The 22,281-nt window shown below is 39.7% G+C and overlaps 1 protein-coding gene across 2 annotated transcripts in view; it reads left to right on the top strand.

Moving 5' to 3' along the window:
* The window catches only part of LOC121903457 (tight junction protein ZO-2-like), a 100,669-nt gene that overhangs the window by 56,253 nt on the left and 22,135 nt on the right, over positions 1-22,281 (top strand). For both annotated transcript variants that reach the window (XM_042420479.1, XM_042420480.1), the window contains exons 8-13: positions 7,075-7,180; positions 7,522-7,640; positions 8,867-8,930; positions 11,532-11,682; positions 11,912-12,020; positions 21,081-21,300. In XM_042420479.1, coding sequence (XP_042276413.1) covers positions 7,075-7,180; positions 7,522-7,640; positions 8,867-8,930; positions 11,532-11,682; positions 11,912-12,020; positions 21,081-21,300 — 769 coding nt within the window. The remainder of the gene's footprint in view (positions 1-7,074; positions 7,181-7,521; positions 7,641-8,866; positions 8,931-11,531; positions 11,683-11,911; positions 12,021-21,080; positions 21,301-22,281) is intronic.

Below are 22,281 nucleotides of genomic sequence, written 5' to 3'. Positions count from 1 at the left end.
ACAGTGTTCCAATACAACCATCATATGAATGAACATAATTATAAAGAAGACATTTAGCTAAAAACAGCACAAACTCCTAAAGTTTTCCATTCAAGGGTGGAATAGCTTCAGGTGTGTTCTTATCTCTACCTGTGTAGTGTTGAGAGCGTTACTACCACTGTAGAACATTATAACTGAATCATCATAAGTTTTTCTACAAGTAATGAAGTAGTTAAGAAAGGCAGCAATCCGCCAGAGCCTTATGTAAATTGTAAGTGTTATTAATTATTTGAAGTCTTCATTTATCCGTGAATAAATAAAAACATGAGAACAAAATAATGACAAAGACATAATCAGTAATTAGCACATTAATTATTATTTGTTATAACTTCATAGCTTTTTTTAAATAATTCAATTTAATTGCTAGTGCCATTTACAATTTAAATGTAGATAATAAAAATTTCAATGACATACAATATCTAATGAATGAATGATAATTAACTGAAAAGTTAATTATCATTCCTCTTGGCACATTTCTGCCTCCATACCGAACACAGTAGACTGACTATGGATCTGTGATGAAAGCAATAAGTAGAAATGTGTCCATTGGCGTTATTTCAACTGTTTTCTATAGACATACAGCCACACTGTGTGTATGTACACACATGTACAAAGGTTAAAAATATCTGGCATTCAAGGGGTTAAAAATACCATCTGAAAGGAAGCAGTCTTGAGTTTCTGCTGGCAGCTGTTTAGCTTCTGTATAGCTCTTAGAAAAGAGAGCGGTCAGCAGGTCAGGATTGATTAAAAGCAGCAGACTGCAGTGTGGGCTGACTGTAAGCACCTGACATGATTGTAGGAAAAGCTTCAGCCCTCCTAAAAAATCTGACTAGAAACTGAACTGATCACATTGATTTGAAGTTGATCATCTTGACAAGCAAAAGCGATCCCTGTAATCGCTCAAAAGTGCAATCTTTGTCTGTGTTTTCTCTTCCAGATAATATGTCATACTTTTAGATGAAGGACCACCCGAGACACAGCATGTGTAACAATCTGTTGCCTTTTTCTAAGCTGTAAAACGGCTGTGACACAACCAGACTAAGTTGTAAAGCTTTCACACCTTTTGCACTTCTCTTTATACTGCTCTAAATCTTTTAACTTTTTAATACATGGTTCATATTCCTGAATAAATAAACTTATTTTAATCACTATGTTCTTTGAATTGTGTGATTCATTAAGTATAGAAGTTGAATAATGCCAGTGGAAGAAGCTTGTAAGTTGCCTTCATCTTGTATCCGATGGAGGTGATTTCTTTTACAATGTTCTTAGATGTTTCATCATTAAATCATGCCATGATGTTTCAGACAAAGGGTGATGGTTTATTTTTGTGAATACAGAGGTGTTGCATGACAAAGCGTGACTCGTACTGTGGGTAAGATGCTTGTTGAATTATCAGTGTAATAACATATTAATGATTTGTCCTAACAGTGTAGAAACTCGCCGTTTTCTGTCCAGGTGGTATATCTGACCCTCCCAACATCTCCCTGTTGTCTCTCACTATATTTCCATTTCATGCAAGCATTCTCACATCACTTTCACACATCTCAGTGCACTAATAGGTTCACTATACCTCACTGCTGTCTGAAACCTGGGGAGGACTCTGCTGCTGGCTGCAGATTTGCTGTCTGGAAAACTGTACACTCGATGCTACGGTTCAAAAAGTAACAAAATAGACACAGATATTCTCACCTAACATACAGCGTATATCAAACTGTGCTAGGCTAGTTGCTCTCCTTTTTCCATGCACTGTTGGACTCACCAATATTCATCCCATATCTTCTTAACAATTTCCTATGAAGTTTCTCAGAAGAGAATAGAGACAACACATAGTAAGTAACCAACCAGATCAATTGAAATCCAAGGAAATATTCATGTATTATAGGAAATCCTCAATCTCAAATGAATTAACAACAGCACAAACAGAGAAGAGTCATAAGGTCAGTGAACTGAACGAGTAATGTAAGTTAACAATATATAGAATATCGAAAGCTGAACATTAGACTGTAGGTCTAAATGGTGCATGTTATTGCTTATGAGTGACATTTCTGATTTGTTAGAGAATAATTGTGCTACTTATTCATTACATAGACTGGCTTTAAAGCCCCGTGTGGTAACCTGACACAATGTCAGCACAGATTTTAGAATTTGCAACTGCAATAATGATAAATGCATAAACGTGTGCTGCCTAGAGTTTACAGAACATAGAGAATCAAGAAACATGCAGAATAATAACATTGTTTTTATCATTTCTGATCACTCTAAACAAAAAACATTGCACTTACAATACAGTATGTAGTGTGTCAGTACAGGCAGTTCTGCAGGGTGTTCAGTTTAACCTTTGTTTCTGCAGTTTGCATTAAAAACTCTACCCCTTAATCTCAAGATCATAACTTTGTCAAACCAGAACGCACAGACATCATAAATACATCATAAAGCTGCTGTTAAGGATAAAATCCACTTTGTATTACAGAAAAAAACATGCTTGAGATCTTGGTTCATATTAATCAAATTTCTGTCTTTTTCTCCAATAAAAGTTTTTACAACTACATGCATGTGTGCGAGAACCGCAGGTGTTGAAAAGCACACGCAGATTCACTGTAACCTAAACAAGAAAAAAAAGGTTTTGTGTTCTTTACCAAAAACTTGACATCATGATGATGTCACATTGATATCAATCAGAATCATGTCTGATACAGAACAAATACAATCAGCAAAACAATCAGAGTGATCTTATCACTGAAAATGGGGTTTGTGGCTTTTTGTTTGTTTGGTTCTATCAATACATTTTTTTGACATTACTAACATGGTTCTTCTATCCCTGGCACCCTGACAATCTCCTCTTCTCACTCATATACAGAGATTTGTGCTGTATTGAACATGTCTGGACATAAAGACCAAAATTAGAACATTTACATTTACATATTTTGTTTTTTCCATAAAAAGTCGATTCACGCATGTATGGTACTACTCACATGCAATAACCTAACATATCCTGAGAAGAACAATATATGGCATGCCTAATTAACTAAATGTTTTGTTACATCCTATAGAAGTCAAATACAAAATAAAATATTTTAATGTGACAAAGAAAATACATGAGTGAGCATGTTGTTAATATTACAGTGCCTGCTACAGTATGATGTGTCCCTCACACAAAGGGAATTAGCCTCCTTATTATGTTTGTTATGTTTTATGTATTTACAGTATTTTATCAACCTCAAAGTACATGAAAATTAGGTTTTCTTGAGATTAACAGATGCGTCAAACTGACGCGCGTTATTTTGCCTTCTTGTAAACAGTCAGGATGTGCAGTTCTCCAGACAGAGGCTGACCCATTTAGCTCTCGACTCCTTTCCATGCCAAAAATCTCTGGGGTTTTTTAAGATAAGAATTTACTGTCAAACATAAATCTCTAAATCTCCTTCACCAAGTCTCCCAACCCCACCCCACAGCCATTCCCACTGCTCTGTAGATTAGATTGTCGTGGATTAATCCCCAGAGTTGACTCAGTAGGAATACAGCTGTCTGTCTGTTTGCTCCCAGTGCTGCTACATCACCTCTACACCTCAGCTGTGTGTGGACAAGTGTGTGTGTGTGTGTGTGTGCATGTTTGCTGTATTTTTTTTATTAATATTCAGTACCATATATCCTCAAAAGGCTAGAATCATAGTATCAAACAGCAGTTAACATACAGCCCTTAAATTTCTTCCTGCTCACTGGAATGAACACAATGCCATTTTTAAATGATCAGTTCATCCACATTACAAAACCTATGTTCTGTCTTCCCTACTGTGGTGTACAGCCATGCAGATAGTTTTGGTTGAATTTGTCCAAGTTTTAAGATACTTTACCTTGAGTTCTTTTTTTTTTTTCAACCTTTAAGTTTTGTTGTTTTGTACATTGTTAACTCAGGTTATTTAGAGTGTTACATGTTACTAATCATTTGTTCCTCCAAGGAGACAATAACAGATACAGTTCAATACAGCAACACCACAGAGTTATGATACATGTCTCAATCCATAACCAAGTTTGTTAAATAACTATGCTGTGAGCCAAACATAGTGGAGCATTCACCTTCCTGGCACATGCTGTTCAGAGTAATGGAGCAGCTCTGTGTGTGTGTGTGTGTGTGTGTGTGTGTTGGGTTTGTTCACCTGGAAATATACTGATGCATCTCTGCCACTCACTGAAACACTGACTAACAACTAAAGCTTTGTTAAAGTTACTTAATAGTGAATCCAAATGGAATGGACGCAAACAGACTTAATAAGTATTGTATCAGCTCATTGATTTGGTGTCCTCTCATATCCCTGACTTCATTTTTTCAAGTTTAACCATCAACATTTGCTAAGTTTACAACAATGTAACTAACTTGAAACTTGAAATTCCAACTTGAAAATGAACAACAGTATTTATGATGTTTTGATGAAATGTATCTGCCACATTGAAAAGTCTGTAGCCTACTGACCTTTATACCTTATTTTTCACAAGGTGTTTGCTCTAAATACTGGAGCTCCTAATTCATAACTATTAGATAGATAAATCTATATTAAATATTGGTATTTTATACATTTTTGCAATTTAACAGGGAAATTCTGACCAGTAATACTGATAAAGTGGTGTTTCTTTTTGCAACATACATAAAACACCATCTACAGAGAGCACATTAAACAGACCATGGCCAAGTTTCATTTTGGTCTTTGGAGAAGACACTTCAAAATTCTGCCGTCAGCTTGAAGTGATAACCCTGCTACCTGAATGTTTTGTATATTATTCTTTATAGTAAAAAATATAGAGAACAGATTAAAGATTCAACAGTAGATCATCAGTGTCAGAACTAAGTGAATTCAGTTATTTTATCATCCTGGAGCCAGATCCAAAAACAGAACTGGCTCTTGGAACCCGACCCCAGTCTTGAGTGTGGCGCAGAACAAAAGGTCTTCAGAGAAAGTGGTCACCAAAACTATTAGAATTCACAACTATCCAATGTGTTCTATAATTGTGAAGATATCTTGTTGTTGGGGTTTTACAGTGATGGGTAGATAGAGTGGCCTACATCACCATCTTTAAGAGGGCAGGACTGATTGGTCCTGTCTTTGTGATGGCTATATTTCTGAATCCTTTACATCAACACACTGTCCATGTAACACTCAAATTTGGTGCTTTGACATAAATCCTAATGATTGATGTTATTTCTGACATATTTGGCCAGTCCTCATCCATATCAGGTTTGACATGTCATCCTCACATTTCTCTTATTCTCACTGTCTGTCTCTCTCCTCCTCTGTTGTCTCTCTCTCCACCTCAACTCCCCTTCCACTTCTAGTTACAGCCTGCATGCAGAATGTCTCTAACTCTAATCAAACTAACCATCACATACTGGATTGTCCCTGGTGAAACACAGCTGTGCCAGATCCCCAGCTAACCAGCCCACTCCTCCTCCTCTGTGACCTCTAAGGGTTGTTAAATTGATGGTCAAAATGATGTGGCTAAAGCCATGAAGGAATCCTGCAACATTGTCAAAAGTGACAGAGTTGTTTGCTGGTAAAGGGGTTTGTCATGGTGTGTGGTTTCAGAGGGACAGACTTATTGCTAATTTTTAATTCGCTCTTTTATGAGGTTCACTCGCTTGTCCTTCTGAAACCTGAGTCCTCAAAAGCTTCTTTTGTTTCTGGTGTGGTGGTGTACAGGCTTCTGTCAAAGCTTCAATCTTCAGCCTCCCTCCCTCCTCTCTTCAGAGCAGTGTTCTAAGTGCCACAGTCTGTCAGATAAAAGCAGCCAAATCAAAGACTCTGCCACCATGTTCACAGGGACTGAATGAAAGCCAGGCGGTCTCTGTGGAAAGTAGTCTGGGGTATGAGTAAGCACTTTCTGAGCCACAGCGACCAGCTTGTTTCTGGGTTATAAAGCAGTATGGATAATCCCACTGCCCTCACACTGGCATTTCAGAGGTTGCTTCATGGATCCTTAGAAAGTAGGCTATTTCTTGAAAGTCTCCAAACTTGAATTCACTCTTTCTGACTTTATTGATGTCTATTTAAAGTTATGATTCTTAACATTTCTGTTATATCAAACCCCATTTTTTGGTAGTATTCAAGGCCAACAATTTTTCAGCAATAGTGTTCAGTGTATATATCATTTAATGTTTGATCTGTTATCTGGATCTGGGATTTCAATCGCAGCAAGCCAAGCAAGGTAGCCCAGACCTCCTTCTACCAGTGGTCCTAGGGTTTCCCACAGCGTTCCCTGGTCAGATAGGACATACTCTCTTGTGTGTTCTGGGTCTGCCTCCCAATTGGATGTACCCTGAAAACCTCCAAAGAGAGACATCCATACTGATCCGTTGCCAGAGCTGCCCTTAGTAGTCCCTTTCAAAGGCCAGTATGCCAACATCACTTCACAGTTCCTAGCAGCTTGACACAGATACACCAGTTGCTTTGCGGTTGCTGCTCAAGACATGTTTGCTGACCCCAGTAGTCAGTACAACTGTCATTTCCAACAGAAAATTAAAATGCTTATGTTGTTACCGCCAGTAAACACAGGTGCAAATTAACCAGGACTGAAATCATCAGGATTTTAACACTAGTGTATTAGGATCATTGCTGATCAACATACTGTACAATATGGAAGCTGATTTTCAAAGTACACTGAAATGAATGGAAACCAGTGGCTGTGTGGAAGGTAGGAAATTAATCTAAAAACTTTTGCACTTTGGGTGTTTTTACATAAATCTGAACAATCATGCTGTTTTTTTTTTTTCTGGTGTTTTCTGGTCTATAAATTCAGCATGTTTGAGTAATGGCTGCTTTTATCTTGAGTACTGAGCTGTGGCACCAAAGTTTGTCCTCATAACTCTGACAAACATCTCTAATAATGTCCTCACTCTGTCCTGGGGGTTAATTAGCTGGTGTTGGGGCTTCCCGAGGGAACCATTTCATACTGGTGGTGGTGGCACGCAGAGTGGACAGGGGGTTTTAGCTTAAAAGAGTGTTACTGTGTCTAACTGAGATTTCTGTCTGTTTGCCTGTCTGTCAGACATATCAGAGATGGAGTCATACCATTCCTACTCCCCCCCAGAGGAGAGGAGGTCCCGCCAGTCTGATCTTTCCTCCCACTCTTCTAATGAAAGAGACAACCCCAGGTAGGATGGGTGAATGGATGAGTTGAACGCAAGAAAATTCAAGTCTCAGGTGTTGAGAGACTTGAAACAATTGATTTTCAATCTGTTTGTCTTGGACTTGCCTCAGTGACTTGAGACTTGACTCCAGACTTGCTTTGATGAGACTTAGACTTGTCTCGATGGACTTGGGACTCAAATTTGACAGATTTTGACCTGACATTCATGATTCCCATTGTGATCTTGTCCTCCTCCTACATGAGCTAATTTAACATACTCAGGATCAGGTGGTGTCCTGTTCATTTACAGCCTCTAATCCTGCATATATATTTGTGTGTGTGTGTGTGTGTGTGTGGGTGTGACAGGGAAGAACCTCTGAGGTCGGCCAAGATGTCAGCCATGGCTTCACCATTCCGAGTACCTGAAGACCATCAGGCCTTAGCTGAGCTGGACAAAGACACGCAACACATAGAGGAGCCTCCAGGTTATCACTCACTGCACCATCCACCTCAGTCTACCATGGCACAGTTAGAGTTCTCACATTCAAGGACAGGTTCACAATTTTTCAAGTGTGTTATAAAACAACAGTCAGGTATCCATATGAACTGTGAAAGAGGTTTTCCCCTCTGTAATCATTCCTCCTGTTCAAACTGGCTATTAAAAGATCTCCTTCAAATGTGCTTTCAATGTCAGTGATGGAGGCCAAAATCCACAGTGTGTCCACACAGTCATTTAAAAGTTGATGTGAAGCTTATATGAGGCTTCAGCAGTCTGAGTTAGTCATATCAAGTGGATATCTGACACATTCACGGTCTTTTTAGCATCAAAGTCCCTCTTTGTGTTCCCTCGGACAGTGTTTCCCTGTTGAGCTGTGGTGGAAGTATAGTAACAAAAAGAGGGACTCATTTGGACAACTGAGGCTTCATATTAGCTTCAGATAAACTTTTAAATACATTTTTACACAGAAGGAGGACTGTGGATTTTGTCCCCCATCACTTCCATTGTAAGTACATTATGAAGGGCTCTTCTAATGGCCAGTATGAACAAGAAGAATGATTACTGTGAGAAAAACAGGTTTCAATGTTCATTTGGGCTCCTGACTGTTGTTTTAGACACACCTGAAAAATTGTGAACCTGTCTTTTAATAAATACCAGTCAAACAACCATACTGTAGACACTGAATCAAATTAAATCAATAAAATGATAAAGCATGTAAATCATATTTTTGAACACAAAGGGTAAACATATTAATCTATTTGACCATCTCAAAGAAAATTGCTATCAGCTGCCCCTACATTCTCAAAGGATTTGGCTGGCCATTTCCTATACTTTTCTCAATGTCAACAAAACTCGTGTTACGATACAACCAACAATGAACTGATGTACTAACAAGTATTGTGTGTGTATCCAAACTCTGATATATCTTATTTCTCTGTGCCATAGAGCTTTGTTGTTGTCCAAAAACACGTCACACAGCTCCAAAGACTAATAACAGCAATCACGGTCTCATTCTCCAGAGAGCATTCCTGTAAGGCAGACACCACTGTGCATGCGTGCTTGTTGTGCTACATATCACATCCTCTTGACTTTGTACCACATTGTACGTTGTAAATAACTTTAGTCTACAGTCAAGAGGTTGAGTGATATGTAGCACAATAATCTAGTCATGTCTTTTAAAATCAAGATTCTTGTGGATTTTCTTCTCTATAGTCGCTGTAACAACAACGCCCAAGATTTTCCTCCGACCAAGTCCAGAAGATGAAAAAATATATGGGTGAGTTTTGTTGTCTTTTGTCTCAGTTCTCTACTCAACCCAGATAGGTCCCTAGTTCAGCTGGTAGTGTTTTTTTTAACTAGCTAACTAAATATTTCTAACTAGCACAGCAAAATCAATACCAAATCAATATTATGTGGGAGCTGTGTTCACCCTGCTGTGACAGTGTATTTAAGGGTCTGTTGGCAGTATGAAGAATGTAGTGATGTCACTTGTGCATTTTATATCAGGGATGCTATGTTCATATCATTTGGGGTGGAAGGAAGTGATGATTATGATTTGAAGCTTACAGGCCATCAGGAATGTAAAAATAGAAAATTTAAATTCAGGAAAAAGGATTTCCAGTTGTTATTACTACTTAGATGTGGACAATAAGTGGAAAAATAGTAATGGCTAAAATAATTCAGATGATTAGTTATCAATACACAGTAAAATGTGCCAAAAGTTGGGTGAGCATTCCTATGGACGCCCAGTATTCATGTTAAATCACTGGCTTCATAGGCAGTATCATAATGCCATGGCCCGGGGAGAGACTAAATTCCCATGCTTGGGAAGAGACTAAATGCCCTTTCTGGGCCTACATCCCCAGAATGCCTTGAGGTCCGATGAAGGTCCCATCAGGATGGGTCAGGAGGGATGCCGAACATTATGTAACATTAAATCTGATGACAGCGGAACAGAGAAACACCATGAAACTCTGTGAGAATGAGTTACAAGACTCTCTTATATTTTTCTCACGGCCCTGTAGGCTACAGTGTACTTGTGTTGCACAGTCTTAAGTTAACATCATTCCGAGCTAACATCATACTATCAGACTATCAGACAGTAGGATTTTTCATGCAGGATTTTTACTTGTAACGGAGTGTTTTTACATTACTTTATTGGTATTGTTGTACTGGTTTTACTGCAGTGAAGTATCTCAGTACTTCTTCCACCACTCACAGAAACACTTCTGATAAAACATGAATCTGCAGATTTAAACTCCTATAAGCGACACAAAGATTAGATTCATATTCTGTCAGGAGTTTTATTTACTGTAACAACAGAAAACTTGAAGAATGAAGATTAACTAGTTAGTTTAATAAGTGTAACTGTTCCATTTGTTTTATTTCCACACATCTGATAAAAAAGCAGCTGCAACTTTCTCACCCAAACACACTTACAATGCTGTAAGGCTGTTAGCACAGTGTTAGCATCCTGTGTATCTGATAGCATGATGTTAGCTCTGTGTTTATGATGTAAAATTAGGACTGTGTAATGATAAGTATACTGTAAAGGCCTGGCAGATGATATAAGAGTGTTGTGATCTATTCCCCAAGGGTTTCAGGGCGTTTCTCTGTTCCCCCGTTGTCAGATTTGCTGTTACGTCATGCTCCACATTTGTCCGACCCGTCGTGACGGGTACTCGGCCTTTGTTGGACCACAAGGCATTCTGAGGAAGGGGAAGGGGGGAAGAGACTAAATTCCCTTGCCTGGCCTGTATCCCCAGAATGCTTTGGTAGTTACATCAAAAAATCCTACCTCCTGTAAGAGTGCAGGCAAGTCTACAGGGTCATCCTCTCAATGACTGCTGTTTCATTGAGTTGGGCCCTGGTGACACTGAGAAGGCTCATTGGGTTCCAGCATTCCAGAACCCCCCGCACTTTATTTGCACCTACACACTCAACACAACCCTGTAACAACTTATAATCACTTTGTGTAAATATCACCAGCTAACAGCATGCTAACTAACTGCAACCAGCTAACAGTATGTCAAGCTGACCAGTATGTTAGCTAAGCTAACTAGCATCTTAACAAGTTTGCTGCCTGAGCCACCATCTCACCAAGCAATCTTCTACAGCTACCTACCTTGGGCATATAACAGAGCATACTCTCCTGTCTAACATTAGCCATCAAAATGCTTAACACAGAAACAAACACATTCAGTAACACAGAAGGTTTCTGCAGCAGTTTTTTGAGGCACAGATGTGACACATTCTGCCCCAAAATGCATGCATCCACCAAGTGCACCAAGATTAAATTGTTATTTGTGTGTCATTTGCATGAATTTGTACCCACATGGAACATGGCTCTGTCAATGGCAGAGGTGCCCGACTCAATGGTGAGTCAGGACACTGCTTTGGTCCATATCTCAACAGATATTGGATGGATGACCATGTAATTTGACTTTTCCTCTAGCGCCATCATCAGGTCAAAATTAGATGCACATTTATGACATTCCCATCAGCTTCAGCTGTACTTTAGTGCTAATTAGCAAACATTAGCATGCTAATTCTTAACTAAACTAATGTAAAATGTAAAAATTACATCTGCCAAACATCAGCATGTTAACACTGTAATTTTAGCATGTTAGAATGCTGACATTACTATTTATCTCAAAGCATAGCCAAAGTACGGCTTCACAGTGCCGCTAGCATGGCTTTGCTTTACTCGTCCTCTTTTTGCACGGTATCTTCTTTATTAGATATGTATTAAAGAGGATCACAGAAAAAAAACAGGAGATATAAAAGTGAGTGATTGAACACTCAGCTGGACATACTAACAATTAGTGTGGATGATAATTTGTAAACCTTAACTGGAGCATGTTTGACCTCCCTGCAGGCCAAACACAGTGATGGTGAATTTCCAGAAGGGAGACAGTGTCGGGCTGCGGCTGGCAGGAGGAAATGATGTCGGCATCTTCATCGCTGGTGTTCAAGAGAGCAGTCCTGCTGAGGAAGAAGGCCTCCGCATCGGAGACCAGATCTTAAAGGTAGCCATCAAGACACAGCTCATTTCATTTAATAAACTTTTTTTTTTTCTACTTAATGAAGCTGACAATGTTTCCATTGTTGTGCTAATTTTCAGACATAGTTCAAATTACATCATGAAAGTGAGTTCACAGAAAAATATTTGTGCTGTACTGTATATGAAATGAACATTAATAGTTAAGACAGATGTTTGATGCACTAATTGCTGTTGTTCTTGTTTGTGTCTTGCAGGTGAACAACGTGGATTTTCAAGGTGTAGTGAGAGAGGAAGCAGTGCTCTTCCTGTTGGAGATTCCTAAAGGAGAAGTGGTCACCATCCTGGCCCAGAGCAAACCTGATGGTAAAACATTCCCTCCAGAAACACCACACAACCCTGAAGCATAGTTTATTAACATAGTATATTTCTCACATTATTGAAACATGTTGCTGGATCAAGTATATAGGTAAAGTTTGAACAATAACACAATGTTTATAGTGCCACCGTTAGGCCAACATTTCCTCTCTGTGATACACAAGAAATGCTGTATAACAGTCTAACTGAGCACATTTATTCTCCTCAGATAATTGATTCTCATTTTTGCCACCCTCTCCAAGCCAAAATGTACAATTATTAAATCTGATGATTTAACTAGTATATTGCCATAAAGTTTAATGAGCACATTCATCCTCCCAAGTAGTGAAATTCTGCACAATGGATTATAAAGCTGCATTAATGAATTTATTTGGTAACTTGGGGATCAGCAGGACAAGCTGTAAACTCAACATCTGAAATATTATCATGTAAAAAGGTGTTGTTGTGAATGTCTTAGCTAACAGTTGTTTGATTACACATCCAGCAGACATAGAGCAACATTATCATTCATTTGGGGACATGTTTGTGTCACCTGATGAATGTAAGTCCAGTATTCACTCTACTTTTAGCTCTGTTTGGTGTCCACCAACTCCTGAGAAAAATATGTGCTTAATGCTCCACATGTTCACCAGCTAGTCACTAACTGTGTCTATCTGCTATTTGATGCTTGGCTAGTAGTGTACAGTGGGTTTATCAGAGCATTTTTACTGAAAACATCAGCCTGCTGAGACTGAGACTGTGTGAACTGCAGAGTTGGTGATAATTCTCTATGAGTTTATCAATATGAGTCAATGTGACATCTGCCATGTGCCGTCCAAACATAATTGAAATAAACTCCTAAACTCCTCTTTACTTTTTATTGGACTTTGACCTGACTCAGTTTACGTTGCTGCTATGAAGTATGGCCCAAAGAAAACCAAATCCAAATCTTGATATACAGTATCTTATTCCTCTGTGCCATGGAGCTCTAATGTTGTCCTAAAATGATTAAAAATGCATCAGTGAGTCACACCATTGCACTGGATGACACTGTCATTATTGTCTTATTTCTGAGTGCATGATGAGGCATTTGAATACATAAAAATATTTTTAACAAGAACATAAATAATTGAATGCTTCTCTACTTATTGATGTTCCTATAAGCAAAACAACCAATCAAATTACTTACTCTAATTGTCAGATTGACTGAAATTATGGCAGACTGTAACACTCAGGTTTCACAAGAGTTGCAGGTTTAATGAGAGTCATACATAAAGTATTGAGAGATGGTCTAACACATTGTTGGTTTGGGTCTGCGCATGGAAAAATATAGAATAACAGCACCCTTATCCTTTAACTGCAATATATTAGGATAAGATAACTGGGGCCAGTGTTCCATCAGTATTTGAATGTGTTGTGACTAGAAATGCTAGAATGATAGAAGGTGTTTCCAGGAGAAGTTTTAATTGAGTCTGTTGTAGGCTTGTCAGAGACTTGTGGAATAACCCAGAACACAGTGTACTATCCCACAATGTTCTGCAAGCTGTCACACTCACACCTCTGGACCATAGTCTCTCTCTCCCTCCGATGTTTCCATGTAATGATGGAGATACCAGCTTGGTCCCCTGAGGCTTTGAGACCAGATTAGGCTAGTTTTGGTTCAGCCAACCGTGGCACACGTGGACACATGCACCCACACAGATCCAGTCAAGAACATTTGGGTGAGAGAGAGCAACACAAACTGTGTTATGTAATGCGCACATTGGCCCCCCTGAGCTTGTGGCATTGAAAAAAGGGCTTCAGGGCCTTTTTATTGAAAAAATCTATTTATGACACAAAAACACATCACGCAATGAAGTAGCACTGACCTGACATGAAAACCGTGTGACTCTTCACTGCCAAGCTCAGTGAGGACATTTAAGGTTATCAGAGAGGGTTAGCAGGTTCTCACATAAAGGATAGTGGTTGAGATTAGAAAGGTCAGGGTGGTGACCGTGATGTTAATTTAGGATAGGAAGCTAAGGTTTATAGTACATTTTTGGAATGGAAATTACAAATTGTTTAAAAATAAAAGACAAAAGAAAATAAATAATACAGATGCAATATAAGATTAAAAATTGAAAAAATAAATAAAAAGGGATAGAATTGAGAAATAACCAGCGACTTCTGATCAATGGTAGTGCTGCAGTAGTTTTCTAATGTAGGCTGGTGCCTGATATATGATGGACAATGTTGTGAATGTCATCTGTATAGCAGTAATAAGATATACCTGTAAAACTACTAATTATCTGCCCAAGGCCAAATATATATACAGTAAACAAAATAGGACCCAGAACAGAACCTTGGGGCACACCGCAAGACAGAGTTGAGATTGGTTGTTATGAAAGTTTAACTATTGACTGAACCGACTGACAAAACTAGTTTGCTGCAAACATGTATGACTATTTAAGCACTTGGACTTTTATGGCCAGGCGCAGTCACTTTCTGGCAAATTTACAGTGAAGACAAGACTCAAGGACGTGATTGCATTCAGCACATAACCCAACAAAAAACCACAATGTCATTTTTACAGTTTTTTGTACAGATTAAACACATGAGATATAACTCGTTATACATGCACTTAGATAAATAGATGCTGGCAGGTGGAATTTGTTACCTTTGGACAGAGCCAGACTAGCTGTTTTCCTCCTTTTCCAATTTTCATGCTAAGTTAAGCTAACCGGCTGCTGGCTGTAGCTTCATGTTTACCATACAGACATGACAGTGATATCAGTCTTATCATTTAACGCTCAGCAAGAAGGGGAATAAATTTATCTCTCAAAATGCGAAAATAGTCCTTTCAGTTTTAATTGTCCAACCTGATTTTAAAGTAAAGTTTGAGACTCATTAGTGACTAAGGATTTTGCAAGGGCTTTACACAAACTTGATAATGAATTCATAAATTCCCGGTGTAATCCAATCCCTGTCCATGACAAAACATGAGCAACAAATCCACAAAACATATTCTTGTTTAATCATGCTAATGCTTTTTGTAAACTGGTGTTTGAATTAATACTGGACTTCTGGGATGATGGTGTTCAATGCAAAGCTGAAGTCCACGAACAGGATCCTTGCATACGTGATTTCAGTGGACGGTGTTGGGGTACTGATTATTAACCCCCCCCCCCCCCCCAAATAAAATGTTTTTCAGTTAAAAGTTTTTAGACAGACAAGCAAAAAATAATAAAATTTCTAGTTTTGATTTAATTTCCACTCCAATTGCTGATTTGAAGACTAAACACAGGAAAAGCATGTGGATTTCTGTTTTTTTTTTAAATTCACACAAATAAAACAAAATGACGCATTGTGTATTTGTTTGTTGAACACAGCTTTGGACAGAGAGTACATGGACTGGGAGGCAGCAATGCCCTTCCCATGCCTAGTCTGCTGTCAGTTGAGTAGGCGATCCTTCAGTGTGGCCCAGAATGTGTGTCTTGGGTGCATTCACTCCTGTATTTAGAGCTGTCCACTTGTGATTGGATCACCTAAGACAGATGTTAATACCAGGTCTGAACAGAGCCTCTGAAAGAGCTGATAAACATCCTCTTCACAGACCGTCAGTGCCGATGGGGAGTCAGGGGGGAGGTGATATCAGGGGGTGCGGTTGGTTGTGTGATATCTGAATTGGAGTGGGCAATGGGTGTGAAAGTCGGTTGATCAAACCTGCAGTAAAACACATTCAGGGCAACGGTTAGTTGAAGGTTCTTTGCAGTGTGGGTGGAGGGTTTCCTGTGGTTAGTGATGTCCCGCAGGCATAGGTAGCTGGCTTATTGGCGGAGCAATCTGCCCCCCCACTCCGTGTCCATACCTTTTATACAACACAGTGAGGTGGAATAAAGGGGTAGCATCCCTGCCTTGAACAGGCTGTGTAAAGGGGTTAGTGTGTTTCTGGTCTTTTGTGCAGGATCCTGTCCCCACTTCTGTAGGCCTCATCCTTGGCCTGATGAAGCTGCATGAGTTTTGCTGTGAACCAGGGCTTATTGTTATTAAAGGTGCAGAAAGTGTTGGTGGACACACACATCCTCACAAAAGCTGATGTAAGATGTCACAGTGTCATTAAGTTCGTCCAGGTCTATAGATGCAGCCTCAAAAACACTCCAATCAGTGCAGTCAGAGCAGGCCTGTAGATTTTAGTTTCTGCCTATAGGTTGGGAGAAGATGAACCAGACAGTGATCAGCGAGTCCCAAAGCTGCCGGGGAACAGAGCAATATGCATCCTTTAATATTGTGTAGTGGTGGTCCAGTGTGTTTTTATCCCTGATGGGACACTTAATATGCTGTCTGTATGTTGGCAGTTTGTGGCTGAGTTTTGCTCTGTTAAAATCCCCAAGGGTAATGAGAAGGGAGTCTGGATGTTTCTGCTCCATGCTGGTTATCTGGTTAGCAAGGTGTTGTAAGGCCTTGCTAATGCAGGCCTGAGTTGATATGTAAACACTGACCAGAATAAAGGAGGAAAACTCCTGCAGTGAATAAAACGGTTTGCAGTTGATGAAAATAAGCATGACCAAAATAATGACCATTATGATGAACATGCATAATAACACAATAATATATATATTTTTTGAATGCTCTATTTCATAGTAAGTCCAATGGAGCACCACTATTCCCATGTTTTTTGTAGTCTTTGGGGATTTTTGGAGGCGCACTGAACCGGAAGAGGGTTATACGAGGGGAACCCTTTGTTTTATGTATTTTATCCATGTGAGTGTGTGATTACAGTAGACTGAATATATGCTTTTTGTCTTACTCTGTCGTGGCCACAGTATGTGTGAACTTCATGTGTGCAGCCAGCCAGCCTAGGCAGCCGTGGATTGTAGTCAATATGACTGTTGCTGCTGTTGGTCCTTTTGGGTCAGCGCTCTGTCGGACCACATTTATCAAATCAGGAGTCCTTGCGAAAGCCTGGAGCAGGCTGTGAAGTCCATTTCCATGCAACAGTCAGACAAATATGTGCATTTTGTTTTCATTGTGTAAATAAGAAATTTGTGCATGGAGGTTCATTCTTGACCTTTGAGAACAGTATGTGTATCTAAATAATCAGCTCAAAGGTCTGCATACTAGCTCTGTGAAGCTTTCAGCCATACCTCATGGTCATTGGTCAGCCAATGGAAATGGCTCAGTTCACATGACCAAAGTGTATGTCAGGCCGATCACAGCATAGAGGTAAAAGTAACTGACCAGGAGTGAGTGGAGAGAGATTAAGGAAGACATCCACATCCAAAAGCAGGAGGAAATAGCAGACATTCACACATAGAGGAATAAAGGCAGAATGTGAAGGTAAAGATCTTTCTTTTTGCCAAACTTAAGCCAAAGTTCTTATTGGTTCTTACTGAAGTTCTTACAGTTTGTGTTCTTTTCCAAACTTGCCAATTGTTGTTTTAGCCAGTATATGTAGCATTGCACCTGACAGACAACTATTTAAATTCACTTATTGTTTATAAATTGAAGTCCTGAGTTTCTTATATAGTTATAGATTAGCTTGTGTTTCTTACCACACTCACCATGCTTTCCAGGATACAAAGGGGCAGTCACCATGGATGTATAAAGAGAACTGGATACAGCGTCGCAGGCGGGGCCCGTTCATTCCTATGAAAGTTGCTCAGTGGCGCGTGAGGCCAAAAAAGTTAGACTCCCGCGTATAAAATTATCCGGATCCTCCGGGATCATTGGGCCCATAGAGCAAGCGCACTAGTGGCTTTCACCGGCAGAGCCGGCTACTTCCGGTTTAGCCCTCCGGCTAACTTGAATGCGGATAAAATAATTCAATCATGCGGCTCTTTTGGGCTTTCAAAATGTGATTGGACCATTTAATCAAATTCAGATAATGAGACGAGTCACTTCGTGGGGGTTGTGATGCTCAAATGTATCCGCTGATTTACAGATGTCTCTTTCACAATGTAAGTCTATGTGAAAAAGTCTTTTTGGGCCCCATAGCACCACATGACGTAATTACAGGGTTTGGCCACTATGTCAAATTGGCCTCACAGCCCGGCGCTGTTCCTGGGGGCTTGGGAGTCACCCAATGACTTCCTGCTTTTATACTCTCACTGACATCACCAGTGATGTCGTAAGTTAGACCAAGTATTTTTTTTTACTCATTCAACAAGTCTGAGTCTGCCTCCTACCACCTTCCTAGCCTCTCTGGTCAGGCTTCCTCACAGGGATGACACCCACTGCAACAGTTCACTCATTGATATGTTTTTAATATTTTTTTGGACTATGGCACAGAGGAATAAGATATATCAGGCTTTGATATACACAAAGTACTTGTTAGTAGATCAGTTCATTGTTGGTTTGGCTCTTCACATGAGATTTGTTGACAGTAAGACACATATGGAAAATCACCTGACATACAGGAGGATTTATAGTTGTGCGTTAAGGACTTAGCTAGCATGCACCTCCTCAAAATTGTAACTACATTTCAGGGCATTCATGAAAACTTAATTATTCCTGTGTGTGTGTGTGTGTGTGTGTGTGTGTGTGTGTGTGTGTGTGTGTGTGTGTGTGTGCGTGCGAGCATGTGTTTGTGCATGCATGCATATGTGTGTGTACGCATTTTTCTAACCTTATAGAAAACCGGGACCATTTCTCATTTAAACACAGACCTTATTGGGACCAATAATCCTCCTGGGGACCAAAGCCTGGTCCTAATGCGGCAAAACGTCATTTCTGAGGTCCTGGTTAAGGTTTTGGGTTAGGCTATACAAAATGAATGCAGTCAATGCAATGTCCTAACAAGGATAACTGTGCAAACCTGTGTGTGTGTGTGTGTGTGTGTGTGTGTGTGTGTGTGTGTGTGTGTGTGTGTGTGTGTGTGTGTGTGTGTGTGAAGATTCTCAGTCATCCGGGTCATGGCATATCCAGAGGGGCTAAGTCGAGCGTGACTGGATTGGTTATTACTCTTTTTGATTGGTTGCCACCTTCCAGCTTCACAGAGAATTACTCATCCTTACTGCAATATTACATCCTGGTTCAATATGGCAGATCCCCTTCTGATTAAGGCGGCAGCAGCTTGGAGTGTAGCTGGTATATTAAAAAGTGAGTTACCCATGGTGGAGTGATGTCCACAGAAAAGGCAGCTGAAACCGTGACAATCTCCTCAATTGAAAAAGCTGCACTAAACAATACAAGGACACATCAACTCTACTGCTTAACTGACTCTATAAGAACTGATTTAACTGAGAAGGTACAGTATTTTGATGAACTGTTAGCTGCTTGTGTTGGGTCAGGCCGAGCGAGCAGCCACCGGACATCACGTCTGTTGATCCCCAAGGACTCCACTCAGATCCATACTTTCTAGAGAAGGTTTTTGGTTTGTTTGCTGTTTGACAGGCAGGTAGGAGGCTCTGTTATCTGTGAGAGTAGCTAAGCTGTAAGAAAACAGTCTGAACTCAGTGGAGTTTTCTCTGATGGAGCTTAAGTCCAGTATTCATGCAGTTTGTAGTCCTGGTGTAAATCAATGACAAATCAATGAATCTTTGTGTGCCAATGTCAATGTAAAGCACCTTGTAACCTGCATTTAAAAAGGTGCTATATAAATAAAGTTTTACCTACTTTATTTACTTACTTCAGATGTTGCAGATTTCAAAAGAATTCAGGCTGAGATATTTTTCTGCTTCTAAACAGTGGGATCAATAAACCAGAGTTTACAGTGAACCTGAGTACAAATAGTTTGTCTAGTTGTCTCAAATTAGATAATTATGGTCTCAAAGTTTGAGATTTTGAGCTTTTCAAATGATGATCAGTAAATGTGCGCTTGTAAATCATCCTTTAAACCTGTCAAAAATTCTGTCGCAGAAATGCAAGTTTGTAAATGTGTAGAAATGATTTGAAGTTGTAGAAAAAATACGTCTAAATTAAATTGTGTGCACAAATGATATCAAGGAGGTTTCACAAACACTGTGAGTGCTTCTGAGAACGTGTGAGTTAGGGCTGAAACAAGTTGATTGACAGAAAATGATTTTGATTATCAATTAATCATACAAGTTATATTCCAAGGAAAAACGCCTAAAGTTTGTATCGTTGTATCATGAACAGATTATTTTGGAGTTTTGCACTGTTGGACGGACAAAACAAGACATTCAAACAGATCGACGACTGACAGACAGAGAACCCAAAAGATATCATTTATGATAATTTAACACAACAGAAAAGCAGCAAATTCTCAGATTTTGGAGCCTGAATCTATCAATATTTCTTCTCACAAACTGATGATCATCTCTGTCCACTTTCTCAGCTGTGCTAACACATAAGGAGCAGTTAATTATTGGTTTATATAAAATAAAATCAAGTAAATAACATTATAGCATACACTGCAAAAAAGATCCAGCTTTACAAGCATTTCATCTTTTTCCCTTTAAAAGAAATTGAATAATGTCCCATAAGCTGAAATCATTCCCGTTGAGTATTTTATGTGTACTGAGAAGTTTTTTGTAAAAGTGCATACTTCTACATGTTTTTGGAAGATCATGGCACAATGGCACATCACAGACAATTAGATAACACTTTGGAAATTACATTTCACCACCAAGTCCAAGGTGCAGCACCTACAAACACATCCATATTCTCAATTTATACAGATTATTGCTCATATCAAAATCCACATTTAACCACACAGAGTGTAATGAGCCTTTTGCAGTTGCACAGGCTCTGAAAGTGGGGAGGAGAAACAGTGAGAGGACATGCCTTTCAGTGATTAGCAACAGGATAATTAGGAGTAGCATGTCCATTACAATTTTTATGTTAACTGATCCTGTTTTAAACTATATTTTCCCTACATGTACCTTATCACAGGTTGACACAGCTGCTCCAGGCTGCCACCTCTCTGACTATTCCCACCCGCGGTGTTCTGACTTTACTTGAACTTGGAGAAGTGTTTAATACTTTGTCTGAGCCTGATTTTTTTTTTCTCCTGTTGCTTCTCCCTCCTCCTCTTTTGGTCCTGCATTCATCTTTCTCTCACTCTTTCTATCTCTCTCTACTCCCTGCATTGCTGCCTCCTTTTCATCTGCCACTGTTTTGTCCTTCTAGTCTATAATGACATCTTGGTGTCGGGGCGTGGAGACTCCTTCTTCATCCGGACACACTTTGAGTATGAGAAAGAGACTCCTCAGAGCCTGGCCTTCAGTCGGGGAGACATCTTTAAGGTGGTGGACACCCTGTATGATGGCAAGCTCGGTAACTGGCTCGCCATCCGTGTTGGCAAGGACAAGCAGCTGCTGGAGAAGGGAATCATCCCCAACAAGAGCAGGTAGGGGGCATCAGCCTGTCATCAGTCTGCTCCCATTTTAGGGGCAGACAAAGACTACAAATGGGTCTCTTTCAGAGACTTGAAAGCCTCAGTGTGCTTCAAAATGCTTGTTAGATCATCTGACAGCACCTTAAAGCCTACTGTCCGATGGTAAAATCAGAGGCAGCTATGTCTTATTTCTGTAATTTTCCAACACATGATCTGACAGTTTGAGCTTCTCTTTCTTATTCATTCTTCAAACTACTTCCATCACTTTTTCTGTACGCCACCGAGTGCAAAACCATGAATGCCGTCAAAGATGTGTGAGCCATTATCAGGGAGGCAATGTGATGCAGTCAGGAGGAGGATGTGGGCACCCTTAGTCCCAATATAGTATAGCCCAACATAACAATAAAAGTGATAATAATAAGTGAACATGATTTATTCACAGTTTGGGCTGGATGCAGACCTTGGCCTGGACTTTCTACACTACATCATTGAGTATGAAATCAGGAGTTTGCCTCATGCTGCTCTTATCTCCCCTCAGTGTAAACCACTGTTTCCCAACACAGTCCTCAAGTGCACACTGTCCTGTGATTTTTTTTTTTTTTTATTTCACTGATTGTCGTGTATTAGCAGATTGTCTGAACAGATAAGCAGGTCTCTTCTCTATCTCTGAGAAGTTCTCTAAAACTTGCACAGTAAATATATGAACCTGATTTCTTTCAGAGATCGTTGCTCAACACCTAAATCACTTTCTTAAATGAGATCTCCAGCTTTAAGACAGCCTTGAGTGACTCTGAGCATCTTTTCTACTCCCTGGTGGATCAGATAGGTCTGTCCTGGCCACAGGCCAGCTGCTGGCTATCTGAAAAGACCAGATGTCACATTCAACGTCTGTCCAGCTAACCATTCCTACACTCATCCTTTCATCTCTGCTTCTATCTTTTTCTCCATCAAAACATCCTCTACTCTCATCCACCCTCCCATCCCTTTAATCTC

The sequence above is a fragment of the Thunnus maccoyii genome, chromosome 9 (assembly GCF_910596095.1).
Source record: "Thunnus maccoyii chromosome 9, fThuMac1.1, whole genome shotgun sequence".
Taxonomy (NCBI): domain Eukaryota; kingdom Metazoa; phylum Chordata; class Actinopteri; order Scombriformes; family Scombridae; genus Thunnus; species Thunnus maccoyii.
The sequence above is the reverse complement of the archived record's forward strand: the minus strand, read 5'-3'. Positions and strand labels throughout refer to the sequence as shown.